This window comes from Lycorma delicatula, chromosome 6 (genome assembly GCF_047948215.1).
Source record: "Lycorma delicatula isolate Av1 chromosome 6, ASM4794821v1, whole genome shotgun sequence".
Lineage (NCBI taxonomy): Eukaryota > Metazoa > Arthropoda > Insecta > Hemiptera > Fulgoridae > Lycorma > Lycorma delicatula.
This window is the reverse complement of record NC_134460.1, coordinates 56,610,814-56,632,452: the sequence shown is the minus strand read 5'-3', so window position 1 is coordinate 56,632,452 and position 21,639 is coordinate 56,610,814. Positions and strand designations below refer to the sequence as shown.

General features: G+C 28.0%; 1 protein-coding gene across 1 annotated transcript in view; it reads left to right on the top strand.

Moving 5' to 3' along the window:
- The window catches only part of LOC142327087 (protein expanded-like), a 193,427-nt gene that overhangs the window by 123,998 nt on the left and 47,790 nt on the right, over positions 1–21,639 (top strand). Inside the window, exon 3 of the mRNA XM_075369924.1 lies at positions 6,682–6,781. Coding sequence (XP_075226039.1) covers positions 6,682–6,781 — 100 coding nt within the window. The remainder of the gene's footprint in view (positions 1–6,681; positions 6,782–21,639) is intronic.

The window sequence follows — 21,639 nt, the reverse complement described above, 5'->3', positions numbered from 1 at the left end:
ACCATTGGCCCAGGGGGTGGAAAAAATAGGGTTTCGTAGACAAAAAATCATACCTTCCTTAATAGGTACAGTATCGAATCGGTTTAAAGTGGTCGTTAGTCCGCTAAACATTACCTAAAACATTTGTCTGAAACAATTTTTGGTATGACCAACCCTTACGGCAAGGTATGACCAAACATTTGCTTGAATTGTAAGAAGATTCAAGTGAAACTTTTTTTCATATGTAACCATTGTCGTGTCGTATTAAGTTAATTTAAAGTTTTTCTTAACTTTAGGGCAGAAATCTTTTTTATCCCCTACTTATCACCGGTGAAATCTACCTCCGTCTTCCAGCGTACCGATAGGGATTTTTTACTTTACTGCATCATATATATAGAACAATAGTTCAGAAAATGGGATATGGGTATTTTTAGATTTTTCGACGTTTCATGATCCAGGGCCTCCATAAAACAAAAAAAAAAAATGGGTGGGGGAAATGTTCTTACGTTCTCATTATGCGTGTTAAGAGTGGTTTAAAGCTTAATAACGTGACTTGGATAAATTTTGATCAAATTTGTCACTTGACACTTGAGAATGTAATCTAAGTAATCTACGTGATTTGACATTTATGAATATGGGGTAATTTGTTGGTGAAGAGTTTGGGTCAATATGTCTAGTGGGTCGGGTAGATAATTTTCTTTGGGGTTAATTTTCTCAAAATTTTGCAAAAATAACCCCACTTTATATTAAACTCAGTTTATACACGTTTGCTTCTCTTACTATTTAAAAAAAATTGCCGGAAAATTACCTCTTCCCCAAAAATCGAAAAAGCTATCTTTTTATTTATTGGATGTTTTTTAACCGAATTTTTTTTATGTCTTTCAACGCATAGTTATAGTAGTGTAAGAAACCCAAAAATAAAATATTCGGGCCAATATTGGGGGTAGGGAGGCCGAATAAAGTTAAAAAAAAAAAAATCGATTTTTTCTGAATTTATTAAACTTTTGTCATGTATCATTGTTTTACTACTATATAAGAATAAATAACCAGTCCCAGAAAAGTATAACGACTTTAACAAAATATATAATAACGTCTAAATTCTAGAATTATTTTTTGTGGTGTGATTTATAAGGAATTCACATTGTACTTTTTTAGTTGTCCGTGATTAGATATCACGCACACGTGCACTTCAGTGCTTATTTTATTTTTGGATTTGGATTATTAACTTTTTATTTCATAGTACATAAATTTAGATACATATATTTGATCGTTTTAACCGGTTCAATAAGTTATAGTTTTTTTATGTATGGTTTATAAATGATAATTAAGCGAGGAAGATTTTTTTTACGGCATGTCAGTACTGTTTGCTATATTTTATAATACTGTAATTTTATTAAATTCTTATTATCATGAGAACATTGAACTTATTGTCTGAGTTTAATACTTAGTAAATAGTTATTAACGCAACTTTACAAGTTGTGAAACGATTCGATTGATACAGAAATTAAATGGTCTACTTTTGGTATAGGATAAGTGAATCGACTCCGTTGAAGAATTTTCCATATTCGTATATAAAACAAAAACCGGTTATTTGTCATTTGTGGTATTTTTTGCAAGAAGTATGAAGCGAAAACATTCCGGTATCGACCCGTACCTGCTCCCGCGTACGATTATCGTGTCGTATTGTATTGTATTTCCTTAAAGCGTATTCTATTCTCTTCTTTCGTATAGAATCATCTCCTATCTGTTCAGCGAGAGCTGCTATGAGACCGGAAGATCGACCCAATTAGTAGGGTGTAGTAGTATTAATACAGCGCCACTATAACAGAACAGGTCTGAGCGGTATTGCCACCGCAGTTCCTCTCTTCATCTTGTCAATGAAAGTCCTGGAAATGGTGTCGTGCGAACCACTTCTTTACCGCGGCTCTGTGCCCTGTCCTTCTGTCCACCGGTCGCCGGACGACATTTACGTGACGTTTCTACATCTACCACCTGACCGGCTGCTCCTTCTGCCGGGCTGCTGACCACTGCCGGTCGGCTCTATCCTTCTTGCTTACACTTTGCAGAACGACTCGGCAAAACCTGATCCCAATTATTTATCGATCTTTTATTTCGCTACCGTAAATTCGTCTATGCGTTTGTTATTTCTAATTAGATTTCTTATTTTCTCTTAAGGAGGTGATTGCAAAATTATATAATTGTAATGCGTTTGAATTACAGTAATTTATCACAAAATTAATTTAAATTTACTGTAACTTAATTGTTTGTTATAATTGAATTACTCCAGGTGAGGCAATCTTATGATTTTATTTATTTGTAACCGCATGTGTACGATTATTAATTATAAACTTGCTTCAATAATTTATAAATTATTTTAGTTAAATTTTTTAATATTTAAAATGAAATTTGTCCTTAATTTATTAATGTAATTTCTTCTATTAAATATTATTCTAATTTGGATATAGCCTAATATAACAGAAAATAAAATTACAGACGTGAAATAAAAATGTTATGTTTTTATTAAATTAAATTTTAATATAATTAATCATTATTTAGTAAAATAACAAATTTTATTTAAATGATGATAATAATAATTAAATTAATTTACGATATTTGTGTAATTAAACAGAAAGATATATATAAAAAACAGTGAAATGAATTGAACAAGAAAACAGTCAAAATCGTTTTAAAAATATTACCTTACTCTTTTTGTATAATTAAATATCTGCAATGTGTTCCTTCTGAACAATGAATAGATGTGTTGAATTTCATTGAATTGAGAGAAAGCCCGACAGAAATTAACGACTCTCCTCCTGTATTTTGTTTATTACGGCTGGTACCAAATAACAACTACCGACTGATAATGAATAAATTTTTGTAGCATGTGAAAAAATTATTATGCTTGACCAGAATTCGAAACCATAACCTCCGGATGAAAGGCAGAAAGGCTACTACTTGGTAAACACTATGAAATGAGTATTTCTTCTAATTTAATAATTTTTTTTTTAGAAAAAGATTAAAAAATACAAAGAAATTTTGTCGTTTAATTCGTTTATTTATAATTATTTTATATTCTGTTATTCTTTGTTTTATCTACTGATGATGATTACTTAATATTCGAAATGTGCCATATAGTTTTAGATTTTTTAACGGTTTTATTAGTTTCTTTTATTTACGAATCAGGAAAGGTAAACATAATTTTTTTTTGAAATGGATAGATAGATTTGTTGCATGAATAAATCGTTACGTTTATCATCACTTATTGATCAGTTTTATTTGATTAGGTGATTCATATTTCAATACGAAAAAAAATATTGCTGAAAATTTTAGTTTATACTAAAAGTAAACAGAAAAGTTAAAGCTAGAAAAGAAATAAAAACATTGAAATTAAGAGAAAAAAAATGATTACGTAGAATTAGAATTTGTGCATCCTACGGAAAACACGTTAAAAAAATAATTTTATGTATTTTATCAAGTACTTTGGATGTTACGATTGTGCACTCTCTGTCACTCTCTCTTATGTTCTTTATATCATTATTTTGAACACGATTACCTAATTAAAATTAAATAAAATGTAATAAATCACACGTCTCACATAAATAGCCTAGCCTAAGTTATTTAACATTTAAATTCAAATTAAAAGAAATGTATTATTCATAATTTAAAAAAAAAAAAACACAAAAAAAAACTTTTTAATTCGACTTTAAATTTCTACTATTTGAGTTTTACATTTAAAAAAGAATTAATAAAATTTATTTATTTATTCTTTTATGTTTCAATACGTTTTTTAAAAGTATATTTTATTTTTAATTGTTTGTATGGTGGTTTTTAATTAATTTTTTTAAAGCTTGCATTTGTTACTAAGGTTTTTAGTGACTGAGTTGGGTTTCATTTTTGTTAAGTTTCCAGATTGTAGTCGGGAATCGAGCCCAAGACGTTGGGTGTTGTATGTAAGGTTGCTTTACTGTCTGTGCAACCGAAGCAATCAATTTTATTTTTGTCTTAAATAGGTTGACATATGAAAAAAAAACAATCACAAGCAACACAATAGACGAAAAACGTGCATCTTGTTATAAGTAAGAGAAATTAACATTGAAAATTCGCGTAACGAGGCTACTAAGAATTAGCTAAGACTTTATGAAGTGCTGAAATTGTGTTAATTTTTATCTTAAGTTTTGTATTTTTACAAAATGTAAAGGTAGGAGAGTTTTTAAAAATTCTATTTAAATTTTTTTCCGTTTAGGTAAAAAAAAACAAGAAATATTTTTTTTATTAAGGATTTTTAAATTATTTATCTTCTTTAAGATTTTTTTTTGGTTTTTTTTTTTAATGTGTTGATAAGTCAAACTCTCTATCCAAGTTTTTAAATTTTAAAATATCAAAAATGTGAGTGTACCATTGCGCTAAAAAAATCGGAGTTTAAACGATATTGTTAAATAAATATAAAAATATTTTTAAACACTCATGCTTTACCATGTACGTTTACTTCCTTGTACGAAGTAAAGGAAATATTGTGATCGGGAAAAATTTCGGTTTTCAAAGGAAATATCTATTTTGACCATCCCTGAATCCATTTTGACTTGTTTCGGCGTGACGTCTGTATGTACGCACGTATGTATCTCGAATAACTCGAAAACGATTAACCGTAAGATGTTGAAAATTTGGATTTAGGACTGTTGTAACATCTAGTTGTTCACCTCTCCTTTTGATTGCATTCGACTAAACCAAAAGTGTCTAAAAAAGGCCAAAATCCAAAAGAAAATTGGATTTTAGACTTTTTCTTAACTGAAGTAATAAGTCCTCTTCATTGAAAGCTTTTCAACGATATATCATAAGTGGTACTTATTTTCATTGGTTCCGGAGTTATAGCCAAATAAATTTTTAATTAATGAAATATTTGGATTTAAGGGGAAGGGACGTCGGTTCGAATCAGACTTCATCTCCATTTTTTCACTTTTTTTTTAATTTAACTATTTTAATTTATTAATAATTACTAACTTTTGATTGTAAAAAAAAAAATTACCATAAATAATATTTCAATAACAATAAAAAAAAATTAAAAATGAAATAAAATTTTATGTACTTTTATAAAAAAAAAATGTGTATATGTAATTTAATAGGCGTACAAGGAAATCATGAGTCTACATCAGATTTTTTATTTTAGGTAGATTTCATAAGAAAGCTACCAATTGTAACGGGTACCATGATTCGACTTCCGGAATATTTCGACATAAATTCGCGTTTCACATTCCCAGACTCCAAAACCACCGTCAGTTCAAAAGTTTATGTATACATTTATTTATATTTATATATATATTTCACTTTGTTGTGGACACGATAACTGCCGTAATTTTGCACGAATTACTTTCAAATTGATACATAAAATATAATGACCCAAAATCTCGGTCGAGTTCGTTAATGGGAAAAAACGGACCATGGGGTGGAATTGGAAGGGGGCTTTTTTAAAAAAAAATAAAAAATAAATATCGCTATAACTTTCTTATTAAATAAAATATCGAATTCGTTCCTACTATATTTTGGATAAGGAACTAAAACTTACGTAAGTAAAGTTTTTTGATATCACCAACCAATGACCCGGGGGATGGAAAAATGGGGTTTTGTAGACAAAAAAATCATACCTTCCTTAATAGGTACAGTATAGAATCGGTTTAAAGTGGTCGTTAGTCCTCTAAACATTTGTCAACAATTTTTGGTATGACCAATCCTATTTTTAATTTAAATATATTGTTCTATTAATAATTATTAAACTCTCATTGTAAAAAAAAATTGCGATGAATAATATTTCATTAATTACAAAAAAAGAAAGAAAAAAAGGAAATATATCAAACGTTTTTGAGGGAATAAAATTTTATGTACTTTTCATTAAAAAAAAATGTGTAAATGCAATTTAATAGGCGTACAACAAAGTCATCTGTTGTGCACATCAGAATTTTAATTTAAAAGTATTTTGTTACCTTCCACTTATTTCAAAGAAGTTTATTATCACTAATAGAACTTCCCCTACACCACAGTTATCTGTCTTTAGGCAGTTCTCTTGCATCATATCCACCATCATTTTCCTTTATTCCCAACTAAAGTTTTAAGTTCCTGATAACTTTAATTTCCGTTCAGATTTTATTTCTGTAATTTTTCTTTTTTTCAGCCTCTCTTTTTTTTACCTTCCACTGATTCTTCGGGCACACCTTTTAATCAGTTCTTTCCTCTCATAAGTCCTCGCCAGTCAACGTTTCTGTTCTAAATTTTTCTAATTAAGTTTTTGTCCTCGGAGAAAATCATAAATTCAATTTATTTGGTAATAAGTAAGTATTGAAAGTAGGTTAAAATAAGTACTTACAGATCGAAATCGGAACCTCTTTTTATGGAAATCGGTTAGAAGGTTATTGTAAAATATTTTCAGTTTTAGAAAAATGTTCAAAGTTTTTGAACCTTCATGAAAAATTTTAATCACAAAATATCTAGAGATAATTTCTATTCAAAGTATATCGGTCTCCTAGGCTGTATAACTTTCGTTGTTTATTTGGAGTTTCTTTTCTTTTTACTCATGTTCAACAAATTATTTTTGAAACAATCGAATAATGAACTGCAATATTTTAGACGAGTTTTACTTGGTTGTTACTAAATAATATTAACTGTTATGTAATAGTTTTTAATTATTTAAAAATATTATATTTTTTGTTACAGCCGAAATCCAGGACGAAGGAGGTGTACTCTCAGACATGCTTACATCTCTCCGGGCAGGGAATGGTCGACACGGAGCTATTCGGTTTGGCAATAGAGTACGGTAAGTCTGTTCGAAATCTGAATTATGTTTATTGGTAGATACTACACTTTATTCTTAGATTTTAACACTTTATTAAATAATTTATTATTTTTTTTTTAAATTGATTTTGCCTTCCTCGTCGTCAAAAATTCGCATTCTACCAGATTTTCTCTCTCCCTTTATCTTACGATGTGAAATATAAGAATTAAAATTTAATGAGGTACATATAAGTTTACATAGATAACCAATACGATTTGAATAGAGTAGATGAGTCAAGTATTTGAATGTTTGAATTAAAGAAGTAACGGTAAATTAATCGTACAACAAAGTAATGTGAAATGAAAACCGATACGGACAGTTACGTCTATCTTGGATCAGTTTTATGAATTTTAAACATTTTATTAATAATAAATAAATACAAAATTTTAACTCGAATATGACTTTAAGTATTTTACTTTCATATTATTCTATCATCTAACAATTAGAATAATAATTTTTTTAACCTCTGGGACTACCGTAAGGTATTACTTCAGAGGATGAGATGAATGACAAGTAGCGAGTGAGAATGCCATACCTGACCGGGATTCGAACCCGGAACCTCCGGATGAAAGGTCGAGACGCTACCACTCGCGTCACGGAGGCCGGTAGAATAGTTATTAAAAAAAAAAAAAACATAAATTTTTTCTTATTCCTGAAAGAGTAAATTGTTAATACATTACTAAGTTAAATAATTTTATACTCTTTTTGCGGACGTATTTTTCTGTAATCCTTAATTTTAGAGAAAAAGGAATAATTTACAATAAATATTAACAATTCCCTCTTCCAGGAGTAAGAAAAAAGTAATTATTAAAAAAAAAAAAAATATTATCCCTCAGATTGAAGGTAAGAATTTTATACTTAGGTTTTTTTTGTAGTGTAACGTCAGAATTCAGTGATTACATAATTTGTATGGTTAAAATCTTCCATTTCATCTTACTTATTAACATGCTGACCTAAATAAAGACAAAGCTAAATGGCAAAGATTTATTTTTTCCTCTAAATCAATTATTTTTTAAAAAGTGGGAAAGTATTTTTAATAATAATATTTTATTTACAATAAAAATTGACTGCTAGTGTAATTTTTTCTAAATATTTATTTTTCAATTTATAATTGACAAAAGTATTACGTAATATTGTTTACCATACAGAAAATTTCGAATTGATTAAACATGACGGTTTTAGGTTATGTTGAAAAGAAAAGATAATGATACGGCTTTTTCTTAAATACGCTTTTAAAAAAGAAGTTAATTTAATAATAAAAATTATTAAGAAAACGTTTTGTTAAACGGTTATTGAAATCAATTGGAAAAACAAGAAAATTATCAAAAACTAAATAAAAGTCTTATCTAAAAAATCTAAAACTAAGTGGCCCAATTTTTAAAAAATAAATAAATTTAAATATATGAGCTATCGAAGCTGGACAACCATGTGACTCATCTGTCGCTGAATTTACTTGTCAGTGGTGAGGAAGTAAGACGATTGAGAAGGCTTCCTGTACAGGAACTTGCTGATCTTTAAGGACATGGATGGTCATTGGAGTGTTTGACCATCAGTGATCTTTACGTTGAAGATAGTTTAAACTTTAAAAGTCTATACTGAAATTTGACAATTTTGAAGCTGGCGGTTCTTTGAGTCGGCGGTCTGATTCTCCACTTAAAATTCGATGTTTATTGGTATGTGACTCTGTTATTTTACCGGAATTTAATAATTATGACTTGAATGAATATAAGTTTTATGATTCTATTCCGACTTTATTATTTGTTATCTCTTATTTTTGTTTTTGTCAACTAATTGCTTCGTTTATATAATGAGAGGTGATGCATATTGTTAATGTCGTATTTGAGATAAGTTGCTTTTGGATGGTATTCTGACACGTTCCTCATTGCCAAAAACGTTATTATGGTCGCAATCCTTTTGGTGATGGATTGTAAAAATAAATTTTTCAAAAGAAAAAAATAAATGAGCGAAATAATTATGAAATAAAAATTAATTAATAAACATTAAAACTCGAATATTTTTAACTGTATTTATAAAATAAAAGTAAAAAATCTGAAGTGGACAACACATAACTTCCTTGTACGCTTATTAAATTACATTTATTTTAAAATTAAAAGTACATAAAATTTTATTTCATTAAACATTTCTGATATTTTTTCTTTTTTTTTTTTTGTTGTTATTATTGAATTATTATTCATCATAAATTTTTTTTTACAATGAGAGGTTAATTATTATTAATAAGTCAATATATTTAACTTAAAAAAAGGAGATGAAGTCTGATTCGAACCGACGTGCCTTCCCCAAAGATCCAAATATTTCATTAATTGAAATTATATTTGGCCACAACTCTGGAACCAATGAAAATAAGTACAACTTATCATATATCGTTGATAAGTTCTCAATGAGTGCGTATTATTGCAGTTAAGAAAAATCCCAAAATCCTTTTTTTTTTTTAGATTTTGGGTTTTTTGGACATTTTTGTCCAGTCGATTGCAATGAAAAGGGGAGGTGCACAACTGGATGTTACAACAGTCCTAAAGCCAAAATTTCGACATCCTACGGCTAATCGCTTTTGAGCTACGCGAGATACGTACATGCATACATACATACATACGTACGTACGTACGTAGATATGTCTCGCCAAAACTAGTGAAAATGGATTCAGGGATGGTCAAAATGGATATTTCCGTTGAAATCTGGAAACCGACATTTTTCGCAATTACAATAGTTCCTTTACTTCGTACAAGGAAGTAAAAATAGAAATAACACATGTCACTTTTGGCAAAAATAAAAGAGAATTTGTCTTATAAATATAGGTGTGAAAAATCGCCGTTAACATAACATTGCCTGGAGACTAGCCAAAACATTATTTTATTAGGAAAAGTATTTTTTTTTTAAATGTTTAATAAACGGTATGGTATTACAAATGTAACTTCGACCAAATTTACAATAATAAAATAATTTAATAATTTTCATTATCCTTTTAAAATTTAATGTTTATTAAAAATTCTATATAAGTTCTTTAGTTCATTAACATTAAACATTTATCACCGCCCTCAAATTTTATTGGTCGAACAGTTATCTAAATGAACCAACTAGCGATAGTATATGCGTTTATTTCTTTGATAAGTTCATGCTATTTCTAATTTTCATGTGATAAATTTTTATCTTATCTTGTCCTATGTAAGGGGTGTAGATTAAATCGTGACGGACAACCATGAATTGAAGGTTTTAGTAGTTTAGATAGTTCTTAAGCTTAAGACTTCAATTAGGGATTGCCTGAAACAACAATATTTGTTTGTATTTTTTACTTTTATTCTATTAACGCTATTAGAAATATTCATTTCATAGTGATTTTTATCTTATTTTATAGTTTAATTTCGTCATCATTTACCGATGATATAATTGTTTAAAAACAGAAATAGTTTTTAATTTTATAAATAGCATCTAGTTTTATATTGTGAATACATTTTTAACCGGTTTTTTGTTTCTAATTTAAAGAAGTACTATACATAAAAAAAAATAAGTAAATTTATTATTGATATCGCATTATTCTGCTATGATTTAATGTTTTATAGTATTCCTTTTTACTTCCTTGTACGTAGTAAAGGAAGTATTTTGATTGCGAAAAATGTCAGATTTCAAGGGAAATATCCATTTTGACTATCCCTGAATCCATTTTCACTAGTTCCATCGTGACGTTTGTACGTACATACGTATATCGCATAACTCAAAAACGATTAGCCGTAGGATGTTGAATACATTTGGATTTTGGACTTTTTCTTAATTACACTAATGAACCCTCATTGAGAATTTTTCAACGATATATATCATAACTGTTACTTAATTTAATTGGTTCCAGAGTTATAGCCAAATGAAATTTTAATTAATGAAATATTTGGTTCTTGGAAGGGAAAGACACATCGGTTCGAATCAGACATCATCTCCTTTTTTTAGCTTTTTTTTAAATTTAAATACATTGATTTATTAATCATTGTTAACATCTGATTGTAAAAAAAATTACGATAAATAATAATTCAATAATAACAATAAAAAAAAAATTATGAAAAATATCAGAAGTTGTTAATGAAATAAAATTTTGTACTTCTTAAAATGTATATATATATAATTTAATACGCGTACAAGGAAGTCATGTGGTGCCCACATCTGATTTTTTAATAATACTTACTTGAGTAACTAATAATTTTCTGGTAATTTTTTTTTTTTACTTTAAGACTTACGTAAACTATTATCGCTGTTTTTATAATTGTGTTGTGTATGTGTTTTAAATTCAATTAAATTTTTTTTTGTTGATGACTTGCGATTTAATAGTTCAAGTAACGTATGTAAAATATTTACGAGGATTTTAGGATTCTTTGGTCTAGAATTTGTTGATAGACAATTGTTGTCTGATAGATTCGCTTATTATAATTCAGGTTTTTTTTGTTTTAATCAAAATTCCTATCTGTGTTTATAATCAAAACAAAAATCCCTACTTTTTAATCGGTTATTTTTTGCCATCCCACTGGTTACTTTTTATATTTATAATGTTAAAATTCTCGTTGAACAACATAACAAAGCTTAATAATTAAAATATTTTAAATAAAACTAAATTTTAACACATAGTGATGTAATTCCACCAAATTTGATTAAAAAACCCCAAAAATAAACCACTAAACACAACATATATCTTATTTATTAGTCGATTCGTATTTAATAGGGTAGCGTAATCTTTTAAGGACAAGAGTTGTTAACAGTGTTGTAATAACTGAATTTTCTCTCTAAGGCTTTTTACAATGAGTTCAATTAATTTAAATTTAGTAGTTAAATAATAAAAAAAAAACTTAATAAATTAATTTCCTTGTAGTTATTTCATCTTGCTTTACAATATTTATTTTTAATGTTCATTTCACTAATTTGTTTTTCAGAAAATAATTTTTTTTTTTATTAAATATCTTTAAATACGTTGTGTGTTATTGTTTTGTCGAGTCGGACCGTCTGAATTCCTCTATATGATGCTGACAGCACCAGTAACAGGTGCAAACGTCGCACAAGACCCTGCAAGGTCAAATGGTACCAACAAAAACAGCCAAAATATTCCGGCGTTCTCTTCCCTTCTTCATCCTAACAACGGTGAACCATGCTACTAACAATGAAGTACAGCTCGGTCCAAGCTGTTCGAACTTTATTGTCAGATATTCCATCTGCTTGCTTTCTTTTCAGCCTGTAGCGTACCTTGCTCAAAAATAAAATTCTTCTTTACGTTCGAGTAATTATTTTCTATATAATATCGTAACTTAGTTATTTTTAGTTTCAATGATTAATATATGAAATTATAAACTGTGTATTTCTTATAGAATTGTTTTTATTTTAATAAAATATAATTTTCATTTGTTTTGTGGTTTTGTACACGAGTTTCATTCTGTCCAGATTTATTAAAAAAAAATATATATATATATATATTTAGTCTATATTCTTATCGTGAAATGCTTTGTATTTGTTTTTAATTTAGATAAAATGTTATATATATTATTCGTTAACAAAACAATAACAGTTTACCTTAATTCTATAATGGTTGTAAATATCCATAACTGTGTTCAGTATCATAACATTACAGCTTGAAATTGTATTACACTGGTAAATATTTGAGAAATTAATGGACTATATTCCTAACCTATACACTAATAAAAAATGGGCAACAGTAAATATAAAGAAAATCTTTTAATAATTGTTGTTAGAGGAAGATGTTGAAAACTAGGTAGATGAATCAAATTCGAAATGAAAAATTTTATGAAAAATAAATAAGGAAAAAAATTTATGTTAAAAAAATAAGTTTTGTAAATAGAAATGAACTAGGTTGGTAGTGTATGTATTAAGACATCCATGTTTAGTTAATTTATTGTTGGAGGGATAAATAAAAAGTAAAAACCTATAGAGGAAGTAAAGACTGGAATATATGAAATAGATAATTGAGGATGTAGGATGTTGGTGCAGAATGTAGAGATATATCAAACCAGTGGAACGACTTAGGAAAAAATTCTAATTGGTAATTTACCTATCTTTACTGACGGGAAAATATAACATGTTTAGATATGAGGACGTCAAACGAAATTCATTTCCTTGAAGTATTACTGGTTCAGGAACATTCTGTTAATTTTATATTCATGTAAAAATCAAAAATACGTTTTAAAAAAAGATAGGAATGCTTTTAGTACTTTCTCTTTCGTTGTGAAGCTTGTCATGTCGAATTATCTTTTATGCTATTCTCTGTCTCGATTGTCATTTATTATAAGTTATAAGTCGTTGTATGACTCCAATTAAAAACGAATTCCAGCTTGGCACATCGTTAAATGTTTTATGTTATACATCAACATGTCCTCTATCACTAAATTTTGTCAAATTCGAACTAGACAAGATCGATTTTTACTCCGATTGTTGCTTAACGGCTTTACTGGATGTTAACCAGTGTGACTGAATTTTCTGATAGAAAGATTCTTGGCATGCTTAGCTGTAGCAATAGATTATGCTACATACATATATCACCGCTAAGGTTTTTAAATGGTGTAGGATAAAGTAAATGTCAAACCTTCATTTTGCCGATCATTGCCTATTTCTGGCTTCTTCGCTTGATAGACTTCAGTTAATTCTGGCATACCCAAACAATAGGTGGTTCATTTGCCGCAAAGGTTTTAAAAATAGATACTAATAAAATTATGATTACGCTCTTTCTTCATAGGAGATAATGAAGACTAATAATTTCAGGATAGATATTTTTAAGTAGTTTACTGTTTGAATCTTTATTAATGGTTAGTTTATAGTTGATACTGAGATCAGAAAATTAATTAAAATTGTCTTAACAGCCCTATAATATCTAAGGAATAAAACGTTTTACGTGAAATTTTAGCGTTAAGATAGCCTGTACCACTGTCATTATCCTAAAGTTATATGGTTCTAGAACATGGTTGATTTGTTTTGTATAAGTATATTTACAAAAAAAATGGACATTCTAAGAAAGAAGTCTGTTTTGTTAATCAAATATGTTTTGCATTTCAAGTTTAACATGAATTTTTAACGCCAAGATAGCCTGTACCACTGTCATTATCCTAAAATTATATGGTTCTAGAACATGGACGGTTTGTTTTGTATAAATATATTTACAAAAGAATTGGACAGTTTAAAAAAAAATATCTCTTTTGTTAATAAAATGTGTATGCATTTCAAACCAGAGGATGACCTCTCAAATCGATCGACTGTAGCACTGTATACGGTTCTGTTATACATGACAGTAATACGAATCAGTCTTGGCTTGATTAAAACCGCGAATAGGCTAAGTGTGAACCCACCAATTTAATTCATCTATTCTCATTATCAAAACTTCATTGGGTTGAGCGGTACACTATATCTACCCCTCTTCAAAAACTACGTATTCTATGACTTTTCTTCACTTGTCACGGAACCATATCTCGTCTCTTCTATTTCTTCTTAGTTAATAACGAAGTATGAATCTATTTAAATTAAATTTTTTCTCTACATATTTTTAATTATAGTAACTGTCATTGTAACAGTTCTTTGATGTGACCTCCGTTTGTCTACTAGTTATAAAAATATCGAAAATCCTGAGGATTTTTTCAAAATTTACATAAAAAGCTGTCGGCAGAAATAACTGAATTTTTTAATCGGTATATAATCTTTTTTATTTTGAAAAATTAAGTACTTTTTTAAGTTTCTTCATCTAACCACCATAAAATAGTGTTTAAATATGATGAGGGGACATATTCGCGACCAATAAGTAGCGATGTCCATTTTCGGTATAAAATTCCAAGAAGTTGAAGTGATTTTGAAATACACGTGTGATATCCTCGTTTTCCAGGCCGGAATATCTGTTTAAAGCTTCCAACAATAATAGTGAAGGAGAACAAATGGGAACAGATTAATTAAATTTCCGGTTTACATTTAGTCTACTGAAGGTTGTTGTAATAAACCATGAGTGATTTGAATTACCAACATGTCTAACAGAACCTTACAGTACTGTAATCGATCCGTCTGAAGCATTATCTGGTGATTAAATGCAATACTCTTTTGATCAACACGAAGATCAATTTTTTGCATATTTTCTAGTTCTTTTGTAGATGTATATTTATATAAAACAAACCACCACGTTCTCAAATCATATATGTTGGGATAATGACAGCGGTACACGGCCAATATTTGTCCTAACAGCTCATGTAAAAAAAGCCTATTCTTTAGATTAGAGTGCTTTTAAGACAATATTATTTAGGTAACGGATTTCAGAATTAAATACTTACCATTAGTAATGTTTCAAGTAATAAATTGCTTAAAAATATCTACCCTGAAATTATAATTCTATAATTCCTGCTGAAATTGTTAGTTAAAATTTAATTGGTACAGCTATCCATCGGTATTTTACATAGAAAGGGAAACTCTTTCTCCAAAGAATTTACGCTGCTTCATTTTTGAGGCAAAAAAAAATTATTTTTTGAAAAGTATATGGTAGCTTTTTTAAAGTAATTTATTGCGTGTTTATAATAAATCGAAACGGTCAGTTTGGGGTTGCTCTGAAAATTTCTTCTTAATTATGGGAAAATATTTAAAATTAATTTATTTTCAATTTCTCAAACATGGTTACTGCTGATGTATTAATAAATTATTAAATATTATTAAAAGGTATAAATTCACCTTACCAGAAATTAATTTTGAACTTCTCAAGATCTTTCAGTCCTTAGATCAATGTAAGGAGATTAAAATATATTTATTATAAATTAAAGTTAAAAAAATTAAAATATTAAGCATTTTATTTTATTATGATATTTGTATTTCCTGACGATGGTATAAGGACTGAAAGATCTGGATAAGTCCAAAATTAATTGCTGGTAAGGTGGATTTATACTTTTTAATAATATTTAACATAATTTATTTTATTTTATTTTGTAATTTCGAAAAAAATTAAAAATAAATTTATAAAATATTGATTATTAACTTTTTAGGGGTTATTTTCGTACAGGGAAACCTAATCCAACAAAAGGGCCTACTAAACATTACCCGTAACATATCTCTTTTTAAGTAATTACATTGTCGAAATAACAACATTTTAAATATCATTGTTGACATGTAGGAAAGTAAATTAAACTTTAATTTATTCTCAATGTATTCTGGGCGACTTAAATTTATATTAAAAAAATAATTTTCCTGTTATTTATTAAAGCAGTGATTCTCAAACTATGCGCCGGCGCCTCTTCACAGGGACGCCGCGAAATATTGTAAAAGCTTCGCAATTAATTGAACCACGAGATTTATAATTATTAATTTAATGTTAAAATAGTAAAAAAATAATGAAAATAAACGAGTTTTATTTATTTTTATCTCTTACTTACGAGTAGTCATAGTTTTACTAAGGAAAGGGTGCCATGGAAAAATTTTAATTGCAAAAGGGCGCCGCGATTCGGAAAAGTTTTGGAACCGCTGTATTAAAGCATTTTCTGTTATATTTTTTGTTGAGGATCTGACTTTTGCTGTAATTTACCCGTGACCGTGTTGTTATGATTAAATCTTTCAACATCGAAAATAATTTTATTTCTTAAACCTTTATCTGTCTGTATTCGTACGTGTACTACTATTAAATTAAAGTTCTCTTATTAAAGAATTTTTACAAAATACCTCCAGAGGAACATTTTTTTTACATAACCTCCGGAACCACCGTTAGGTATTGCTTCAGTGGATGAGATGAATGATTTATCGTGTGTGAAAATGCCATGCCTGACCGGGATTTGAACCCGGGACCTCCGGATGAAAGGCCGAGATGCTATCACTCGCGCCACGGAGGCCGGCAGTGCTTTTAATTTAAAATAATAAATTTTTACGCTTAATTAATTACTGAGGACTACTTTTTAATTACTGAGGACTACTGATGCAGAAAATGTTAAATCTAAATCTTTGATATTTAAAATATTTATTTTATTTAATGGCTATTTAATAATTGTTTTATTTTACTTTTTTATGATTATACTCGAGAGATACAGTTTATAGTATCGTGTTACTTTCAAATAAATAAGCCATCGTGCTCACACCCCATAATATCAATATCTTTTTTTTCTTTACCGAACCTTAGCTTCTGTTTTTAATTAATTATTTATATTGAAATTACAATTAGACTGATATAAGGAACTTACTTTTTTTTTACAGACTGATACTGTTGTATGTAGGGTTGAATGTTGACCGCTTATATTTTTAGAGCGGTGTGTACTCGTGTCAAGGCAAATAATAGACCAACGTGGCTGCAGTAGTGGGGGCACAGATAGGTCTCAGATTGTGTATGCTTCATAATGTGGTCTTGCTACCGGGCTTTCGAGGGAAACATTCAAAATGCAATACAACAGAAGGCAACGCCCTGAGCCACGTGGCCAGCAGTGTGCTGTTACTTCTCTGGCTCGCTCTTCTTCTTTCATATACCTTTTTGGACCCCTCATTTTTTATTCTTTTATATTTCTTATTTTTTCTCCCTTGGATATATATATGTGTGTGTGTGTGTATTATTTCTTGTTTTTTTTGTATTGTCTACAGATTATTAACTAAATGTAAAAAAAATTCACTGATACAGTTTTACATATATTTATAACACCTATAAAAAAATATTATAGTCGTTATTAAATATCTTTTAATGTGTAAAAACGTAGTTTGTGCGCGTAGAGAAGCATTAAAAAGAGGTGGTGTAAATCCATAATAGGTGGGCGCTGTTTGGAATTTTTTTTCTTTTTACCTCGAAATATTAACTAATTTTCACATTTATAGTTATTAGGATTTCTAAATAAATGTAACATTTATTTTGAGGGGGTTTAGCGCTAGTCCTCAAAAAAAAAAATAAATAAAAATATTTCCTGTTAAAAATTTAACGTATTAATAAGGAATGTTAAAATTTAATACAAAAGTGTGACGTGGACACCATATGACTTCCTTGTAGGCCTATTAAATTACATATACACATTTTTTGCGGCAGTTCATATAAAATTTTTTTCATTTGAAAGTGAGATACGATCCTTCAATTCTTTAATAAGTTTACAGTTACACAATTGTTGAAATATTAGTTTTTATTAACATCAAATATTTATAAAATTTTTAATCCAACAACTTTACATGAAATATTAGGATAAAGTAAAAGCCCCTTTGTTACTCGTATTACTAGATCATTATTATTCGTATCTTCGTGATTTGCTAATTAACAAAAGTCTTAGATTTCTGGTTTGTCGTTTAAATTAAAGTTAATAATTAAATTATTCTGTTTAGTGAACTCCTGTATATTGGTTACAAATGTTAATTTCGACCTTAAAGTGTAAAATATTCAGTTTTTATTATTGGATTATTTGGTGAATAATCAAAAATGGAAAAGAAATAATTATGCAGGAAAAAGAAAGATAACATGAAGAACAATATTTAATAAAAAAACGGCAAGAAGATGAATTTGAAGAGGAAGAAAATGTTAAGAACAAGTGAAGAATAAAAAAATTAAGATGGGATGATGAATATAAAGAGAGAGAACATTTCAAAACTAGAGAACGTGTACACAAATTAAGATCGGAATAATTATATCAAACCAAAGAGCGATTAAATAATTGGCAAAAAACAAATAAAGAAACGATGATCAACTCCGACTTACGGAGAATATTGTTCGACAGTATCAAAGGAGTAATGAATTAAAAGATAAGAATTTGAAAACCGAGATTTTTCGAGTATCACAGCACTTCCTTTATTTCATACAAGGAAGTTATAGTGTAACAGACTTCAACTATTTACATACAAAAATACTTGAATATTTATAAATATAGTAATGTACGTATGGAAGTGTTACAATTTTTTAATTTATTAAAAATTGGACTATAAAATCATATTTACCGGTACGTAAATTATTTTAAATATTAAAATGTAAGCTCTGTTTTTAATATGAATTATAAAATAACACTTGTAATATCTTTGAATTTTTATCATTTTGATCTAAGAGTGTCTTTATTTAACCACGCAAAATAGCTGAAAGTTACTAAACATTAATAATAAAAAAAAAATCTCTGAATAATAAAATAATTATCATCTTATAATTAAACTTTGTTCAGTTCAAAATATAATTTTATATATTATAATATACGATGATACATTATACATTTATACATTATTGTATATCTATTTTACATTTATTTTTTGTACATTATAATATAGATATACAATGAATAAGTTGATAATTCTTTAGATAACAAAAAGGAAATGCCTAAGCGTTTGCTTGAAAAAATCGAGTAAAAACCGTTGGATAAACTTCAGAATCAAATTTCAAAGTAAAAAATTAGTGAATACAAAATAAGAATAATTTTATTACATATTAACACATAAAAATAATAATAATTATATGATACTGATTACATTATACGATGATAATAAAAAATGATATTGATGGTATTAATTGATTATTATTTGAATACGTATTTAATTATATATTTTAAACGAGATGCAGAAAGTTCTGGTTTATCTAATTAATAGCCTTTACTTAAAAACTCATTAACAAAGTAATTTTGTTTGTATAAAAGGAAATTTTTAATTTAAATTTAAATCAGTTATTCAAAAAAATTTTATATCGTGACACGTAATTTATTAAAAATAGAAACAGAACTTCTGTTTCAGTTTAGTTGATCGAAATACCGTGTTTGCCTGAATATAAAAATTCTGAGGATTTTTCCCTACATTTTCTCCCATAAAATAGGGAAGTCGACTTATAATCGAGATAGACTCCGATTATATATATTTATCGGTATTTACGGGGACTATTTACATTACAGATTACTATTTACATTTAGATTCGACCGGCTTTTAAGTTTTTCGTAGTTCGTTTTCTTTTCTATATTTGTGATTGGGGATTTATTATAGTTTATATTTATATTAACAACCATCTTCAGTTATTATTATTTTTATTATTATAATTATTTCCACCTGTTGTTATTAATAGCAGCCTAATTAATAGTTAGTACCTAATTACGAATTAAGAATTAAACCTAATTAAGAATTTCTTATTTTAATAAAGATATTGACATTTTAAATTAGAGAATATGTAAATTTAAAATATAGAATTACATTTTCAAACTTTTAAAGAAAAGAAATGGTTAAATCACTTTAAATAATCAAATAATACTTTTTCAATTCCCTCATTTCTGTGAAACCAAGTCTTATACTTCCTTGTACGAACTAAAGGAAGTTTTGTGATCGCGAAAAATTTCGGTTTCGAGATTTCAACGGAAATATTCATTTTGACCAGCCCTGAATCTATTTTGACTAGTTTCGGCGTGACATCTGTACGTACGAATGTATCTCTCATAACTCAAAAACGATTAGCAGTAGGACGTTGAAATTTTGGATTTAGGACTGTTGTAACATCTAGTTCTGCACCTCCCCTTTTTATTGGAATAGATTGGATCAAAAGTGTCCAAAAAAGCCAAAAATCCAAAAGATATGGATTTTGGACTTTTTCTTAACTGCAGTAATATGCGCTCATATTACCTTTTATGCGCTCATATAGCTTTTCAAAGATATATCATAAGTGGTACTTATTTTCATTGGTTCCAGAGTTATAGCTAAATAAAATTTTAATTAATGAAATATCTGAATCTTACAAAAGGAAGGCACAGCGGTTCGAATCAGAGTTCATTTCCTTTTTTTTAATTTAAATATATTGATTTATTAATAATTATTAACCTCTGTAAAAAAAAAATACACGATAAATAATAATTCATTAATAACAATAAAAAAAGAATATGAAAAAATATCAGAAGTTATTAATGAAATAAAATTTTATGTACTTTTCATTTAAAAAAATTGTATACGTAATTCAATAGGCGTACAAGGAAGTCATGTGGTGTCCACATCAGATTTTTTATTGCATCTATTTTAATTTCTTCTTCAAATAATAGTTAGTTAAACATTAAATGTTAAAGATTAGAAGCTTTTGAAATGTGGTGCTATAGGAGAATGTTAAAAATCAGATGGGTGGATAAAGTGACAAATGAAGAGGTATTGCGGCAAATAGATGAAGAAAGAAGCATTTGGAAAAATATAGTTAAAAGAAGAGACAGACTTATAGGCCACATACTAAGGCATCCTGGAATAGTCGCTTTAATATTGGAAGGACAGGTAGAAGGGAAAAATTGTGTAGGCAGGTCACGTTTGGAGTATGTAAAACAATTTGTTGGGGATGTAGGATGTAGAGGGTATACTGAAATGAAACGACTAGCACTAGATAGGGAATCTTGGAGAGCTGCATCAAACCAGTCAAATGACTGAAGACAAAAAAAAAACAAAAAAAAAAAAACATTTAATAACTATGTATAATATTATAAAATAGCATAATAAAATACTAATATAAGTATAATAAATAGTATTATATAATTATGTATAATAAATTTTGAAATTAATATCTTATTAGCGGTTAAATTTTATTTGATGGAAAAAAATTTCCACCAACCTTTTTCTTGAAAATTAAATTTATAAATAGGAGGTCGACGCATATTCGAACAAGTACGGTATGTATTAGAAAATATTTCTATTTTTAGAAGGAATTATATGGAGGCATATTGTATAATACGTTATTCTTTTTATACTTAGGGATAATGATTTTAAAATTATTTACATTTTTCCAGAGGGAAGTACCGAATAAGCTTTTTATTGTATCATACTTATCCTTAAATAATACTGCTAAAATTTTACGTCAAGAAAGTAAAAATACAGACTTACGTAACACAGCTTTTAAAGGGCTTTATTAAATTTCCGTTACCTTTTTATTAAATTGTACAATTTTA